Source organism: Haliotis rufescens, unplaced genomic scaffold (genome assembly GCF_023055435.1).
Source record: "Haliotis rufescens isolate VD_foot unplaced genomic scaffold, xgHalRufe1.0.p SCAF_1, whole genome shotgun sequence".
In the NCBI taxonomy this organism is placed as follows: domain Eukaryota; kingdom Metazoa; phylum Mollusca; class Gastropoda; order Lepetellida; family Haliotidae; genus Haliotis; species Haliotis rufescens.
The window spans coordinates 62,865,974-62,871,211 of record NW_025963779.1 but is presented as its reverse complement, the minus strand read 5'-3'; the positions used below and the strand labels follow the sequence as shown (position 1 = coordinate 62,871,211).

Below are 5,238 nucleotides of genomic sequence, written 5' to 3'. Positions count from 1 at the left end.
TTATCAAAAGACTAAGACTTAAGTTTTGTCATTTTTTGACTTAACTATTAAGACTCACCTTGCTAGGCTTAAATCATGTATGTTTGACTTAAGTCATGTAAAATGGCTGCCAGACGCAATTCAAGAATATTTAATGAGAGAAGAGATATACTACATTCATTAGATGACAATGAACTGATACAGCGGTACAGATTTGATAGGAACAGTATTGTTTATATCTGTGATATCCTTGAACAGGAGTTGAGTCCTATAACACAGCGGAGTTGTGCCGTGTCCTGCGTTACGAAGGTGCTTGTCACTTTGCGTTATCTTGCCACTGGCAAGTTTCAAATATGTAACGGTGATGACCATGGTCTGAGCCAACCCACTATATCTCGGGTGATTTTCCAAACGCTTGACTCCCTCACAAGTCACCGTATCCTTCGTAGATTTGTTACCTTTCCTGTACAACCCCAAGAAATAAGACGCCATCAACAGCGCTTCTATCAGACTGCCAATTTCCCGGGTATTGTTGGGGTAATTGATGGCACCCACATTCAAATTCAGGCCCCATCAGTCAATGAGAAAGAATTTGTCAACAGGCATAATTACCATAGTGTAAATACACAAATAGTGTTTGACAGCGACGATCATATTATCGACATCGTTGCACGTTGGCCTGGCTCAACACACGACTCCCGCATTTTAACAACAAGTGGGTTATGTCGGATGTTCGAGGGGAACCGGCTACCAGTAAGTTGTCATCTGCTTGGAGACAGTGGCTACCCTTGTCGGAGATGGATCCTAACACCATTTTTGCGTCCTCTCCAAGGACCACAGACAAACTACAACAGGTAATATTACTTCGTTCAGTTCACTACGAGCACTCAGCAATAGAGTGACTTCCCCTGGTTAGGTAGAATACTATCTCAAACCTAAAAACGGAATGGAAGAGTTACACATATTTGCTGTAAAGTATTATTCAGGCATCATTCCGTTTAATTCCTACTTAAGTGTCGTAAAATTATGTAAGTAGCAAATCAGGTAAAAACATATGTAAGATTATGTATTCATCAGTAAGAAATAATAATCATTTTATCTCACTTCTCTTTTATGTATGAAAACATACTAGTATGAAGCATTGATTCTATGAAATATAACCACACACATAACAAGAAACAGCAATATTAAGGGGTTTGCAATATGTTGTCATTATAATGACCAATGGATTGAAAATGTTGGTTTCTATCACTGAGAACATAGCAAAATGTGTTCTTCTTTTTCTTATACTCCCAATTTAAATTTTATATGATTATCTGCTAATAATGATTATTCATTGCAATTGTCAGATCACATAAGAAAACAAGGAGTTGTGTGGAGAGGGGAATTGGGCAGCTGAAACGTCGGTTTCATGTTTTACATGGGGAAATCAGACTTTCTCCACAGAAGGCGTGCAAGGTATAGAAATTAGAAAATGTTTTCATTTCTTTTTATTCAATTTCAGTAAAAAATGGAGAGTCTTCATAGACTTACACTTTAATGGAATTATTTCTTTTTCACATTATTATTGTCAGGACTAGATATACTGTAGGTTGATAAATAAACAAACACAATACGGTGAACATTAATTTTTTATTCAATGAAGACAGTAACATTTCATCAATATGACATTAAACTCACTCACTCACTGTCATGTGTTATTGTAAAAAAAGTCAACACAATTTCATAATCTGTATCTGTATTGATGTTCAATATTCATTTTCTTTTGACTTATTTTATATCTAGCTTAAGGGAAAAAAAAAATTAGGCAAATATATCTGAGATCAAACAGTACATAGGATAACATATTTGAAATACAGACCATACATTTCACTCTTTGTCAAATTCAACACATTGTAGAAATATTTGTCATTAGATTAAGGCCACATCAGTTCATGAAAGGGTATTGAATAGGCTTTTTTAACATTTTTCTAGGTAATAACTGCCTGTGCAGTGCTGCATAACATCAGCAAAGACAGGAATGTGCCTATGCCAGTTGTACATGGAAACAGCCAATCCGGACAGCTAAGGGCACAGATGCAAGGTCTATCAGCCATTGCACCTGCAGCAACAGGGTTGAGATATCGGGAACAGTTTGCAATCACCTACTTTCCATGTAAGATATTTCCTGCTACTATTATTTGGCACTCTAAGTATGCACTTAGTATTAATTTAAATTTTCCTAAGGGACAGCCCATTTGATATTCGGGGGTGGGTGGGAAAAATACATTGTTGCAAGGTGTTTTTCTAAAAACAATTAGCTCATATTTTTAAATAATGCGATATCTGTGTCTGTAGCTGAAAAACTATCTAATCTTGAAACAAAATATAATACTAGCCCCTACCCCCAAGCAAATATCAAATGGTCGGTCCCCACTTGCGTGACATGAGCTTTACAGTCTATTCTTCTACTTTGTAAATTTTCTTTGTTAGATACTCTTTTCTTAATTTTAAACATTCAATTTCTAATACAAGTTTTTCTTTGTTTAATGCTTCCATAGAAGTCTGATTCTGGCACTGGCAAGTCCTCTCTGGCACGTGGAACACATTGGCCATGTCCTCAACTTCACCGCTGAAAGAAATATATATACATTATTTGTGTATTCGGAGCCTTGTGTTTTGTTTTTATACAGAGACTTGTCAATAATTGCAAATTGACTGCCTGTGGCAGACACATTGGGAAAGAACTTTAAAGAAGTATACTTTAAATTTTGATTTCATAAATATATTTTGGGGAGTATGTAACAAAGCTGACAAACATGAAATACTAAGTGATGCAATAATGTTAGTACAATATCAACATCAACATTTATGTCATTTGTACCTCTCTCTTGATGTCATGACATCAAGCAGTTGTAGGGCCGTCGAATCACAGGAGTTGGATATTCCTGTCAAAGACATGTTGTCCCTCCCTATGGCCTCTACAACTGCATCTGTGACAGGACTTACAGGGATGGGAGGTGGACCGCCTCCTGTAAGTGCAAGAAGCAGTATAGGTTATAGTGTGAATGGTGTTATAGTATTTAGAAACATATTATCACAAAACCAACACAATATAGAGACAAGTACTCTTTTGACCTTCAAACATTGAGATAGGTTTGTGTTGGTATAATTATACTCTTAATATACAGCAACAAGTTACAATGTAGGTCTTAATAATAACTGTGAAGGAATGACAATATCCTTTTTCCACTTTCACATTAACTATATCATTTTAGGTCACCTTTTTTATCAAAACTATTTAATAACTAAACTAATGTATCCATAAGTATGTTTACCAGTGGCAATGGTTTGCTGCCTGAAATTAGAAAAGGCTTTCTTTGACTGGCTCTTCAGGTTTTTCCATTTCTTTTCAACCTCCTCCTTGGTCCTCCTGTGCATTAAGCTTGCATTGAGGGTGTCTGTAATCATCTGCAATATAAACATAACAACTCAAATGAAAAACACATCAAATTACATTAATAATTTTTGTTAGTATTAAATCATGCTATATGCACACTGTACATTGTACACAGTTTTAAGACTTAATTTCTGTCCTTGTGGTATTTACACTCTAATTGATTTCTGAAATAAAGTACTCATTGAAAAGAGATATCTTTATTTTTAAACATGAGACCAATTATTCATGATGTTTTAAGCCTTTTAATAGTTTTTATGTCCATTGAAATATAAAAATTTAAGTGAATTATGTATCGTGATACATAGTGTATCATGAACTGAGTATTGCGATATTGATCATATTTTGTATCCAAAGCCCAGTTTTAGCAAAGCTGTTTAGACCCAAAATTATATGGGACTGTGTTACTAAGAAAATAATATTATTCATATTTCAGTATATTGTCATATATGTTTTACATTAATATTGTAAACAAGAGTATATGTGCATTACATAATATAACATTTCATCAAGTTCATAATATGACTATGCAGCACTAGATCGAGGTTGTATGAGATCCATCACAATATATTTATTACTAATTAATGCATAGGAACACATTGATTGGTCTTGATATGGAAATGACATTTTGACCCTGTAATAAGTTATTGTTAAATTAGTTAAACTAACTTAATTGTATGCTTTTGACATGAAAGTGATAGTAATGTAACTTTAGGATACTAACATGAGGCCTAGGACTAATGCAAATGCCCCAAAAGGAGTACAAAATGACATAGATCTAGGCTACTGGTTTGGGTTCAAAATCACCGAAAATTTTGGGTAAAAATTGTTAGGGGTACAGACAATAGGCCTACCCCGATGAAGATACAAACCACAGTGCAACTTGAGAAAGACGAAAATAATTGTTTGGGTCTCAGTGTCTAAATATGACCAAAATATATCATTCCCGTGGTACCTGGACTTACGAAGTGTGATGATGGAAGGTTGGAAAACGTCTTGGTTATTATTCGACCACATGCATTCTTGGATACGCATTACGGTCTTGTCTGCTACATATGTATGTAAAATCAATGATGTAAGCGGCTAAACATCTCAAAACCCATAAAAAAAACACTCACTGCCGCGGAACTTTTACCACGTACCTGCCAAGCCTCCTGTCGCTTCAAGGAGGTGATGCCGGGGCCAAACTTTCCTTCAAGCACCACCTTGTTTGATGCCACCAGCTCTGCTAGTAGTAACGATTCTTCTTTGGTAAAGTTTGGCCGTCTCTTTTTCGCGTCTTCGGTCATGGCGTGGGCCTATCTTGGAGCTCGCAGCGGTGTTTATTATCGTCTGCGCTGTCCGGGAATTCCCCGATGACGTTTTTCTCTCTCTTAGTGAAAAGAGTTCCACTGGTAGGCTAAAAATAGCTGGGATAGTCCTTAGTGATCACGTGTTTGCATTCGGTGAAATCGACTTAGTTTCTCACGGCAGACTTAGCTAAGTTTTTTACTTAGACGCTTCGTGAATACCAACTTAAGTTTTTGACTTGGCTAAGTAATTTTTCAGAAACTTAAGGTTTTTTTAAAGCCAAAACTAAGTTGTTTGATAAATACGGCCCCCGGGGTAGAATAGGTCTTCAGCAACCGTAAAATACAACCTTCTTGCCGTAAAATGCGACTATGCTTGTCGTAAGAGGCGACTGATGGGATCGGGTGGTCAGACTCGCTGACTTGGTTGATGCATGTAATCGTATCCCAATTGCTTGGATCGATGCTCATGATGTCAATCACTGGGTTGTCTGGTCCAGACTCGATTATTCATAGACCGCCGTCATGTAGCTG

General features: G+C 36.4%; 2 protein-coding genes across 3 annotated transcripts; one reads left to right on the top strand and one right to left on the bottom strand.

Annotated features, from left to right (window-relative positions):
• LOC124126092 (putative nuclease HARBI1) lies at nt 1-2,651 on the top strand. Of its 2 annotated transcripts, XM_046489527.2 has the most exons (4): nt 3-833; nt 1,329-1,437; nt 1,954-2,134; nt 2,520-2,651. In XM_046489527.2, coding segments are annotated over exons 1-4 (1,023 nt in total). In that variant the 5' UTR covers nt 3-102; the 3' UTR covers nt 2,522-2,651. The 2 variants fall into 2 exon arrangements, with proteins under 2 accessions (XP_046345474.2, XP_046345483.2); XM_046489518.2 differs by lacking the exon at nt 2,520-2,651 and having other exon boundaries at nt 1-833; nt 1,954-2,308.
• Nucleotides 1,598-5,010, bottom strand: LOC125371561. The gene is made up of 4 exons (XM_048399227.1): nt 4,558-5,010; nt 3,297-3,429; nt 2,843-2,990; nt 1,598-2,590 (listed from the first exon to the last, which is right to left on the bottom strand). The coding sequence occupies exons 1-4, from the start codon at nt 4,702-4,704 to the stop codon at nt 2,419-2,421; spliced, it is 600 nt and encodes a 199-aa protein (XP_048255184.1). The 5' UTR covers nt 4,705-5,010; the 3' UTR covers nt 1,598-2,418.
• Nucleotides 5,011-5,238: the final 228 nt, after the last annotated feature.

What these genes read in the sequence shown, in the direction of transcription:
- LOC125371561 (XM_048399227.1), bottom strand. Translation starts at nt 4,704, where the DNA reads ATGACCGAAGACGCGAAAAAGAGACGGCCAAACTTTACCAAAGAAGAA. An exon ending in GCAGCAAACCATTGCCACTG is followed by an intron (nt 2,991 to 3,296) that starts GTAAACATACTT and finishes TTGCACTTACAG; the next exon opens with GAGGCGGTCCACCTCCCATC. An exon ending in GTCATGACATCAAGAGAGAG is followed by an intron (nt 2,591 to 2,842) that starts GTACAAATGACA and finishes TATTTCTTTCAG; the next exon opens with CGGTGAAGTTGAGGACATGG.
- LOC124126092 (XM_046489518.2), top strand. Translation starts at nt 103, where the DNA reads ATGGCTGCCAGACGCAATTCAAGAATATTTAATGAGAGAAGAGATATA. An exon ending in CCACAGACAAACTACAACAG is followed by an intron (nt 834 to 1,328) that starts GTAATATTACTT and finishes TGCAATTGTCAG; the next exon opens with ATCACATAAGAAAACAAGGA. An exon ending in CTCCACAGAAGGCGTGCAAG is followed by an intron (nt 1,438 to 1,953) that starts GTATAGAAATTA and finishes ACATTTTTCTAG; the next exon opens with GTAATAACTGCCTGTGCAGT.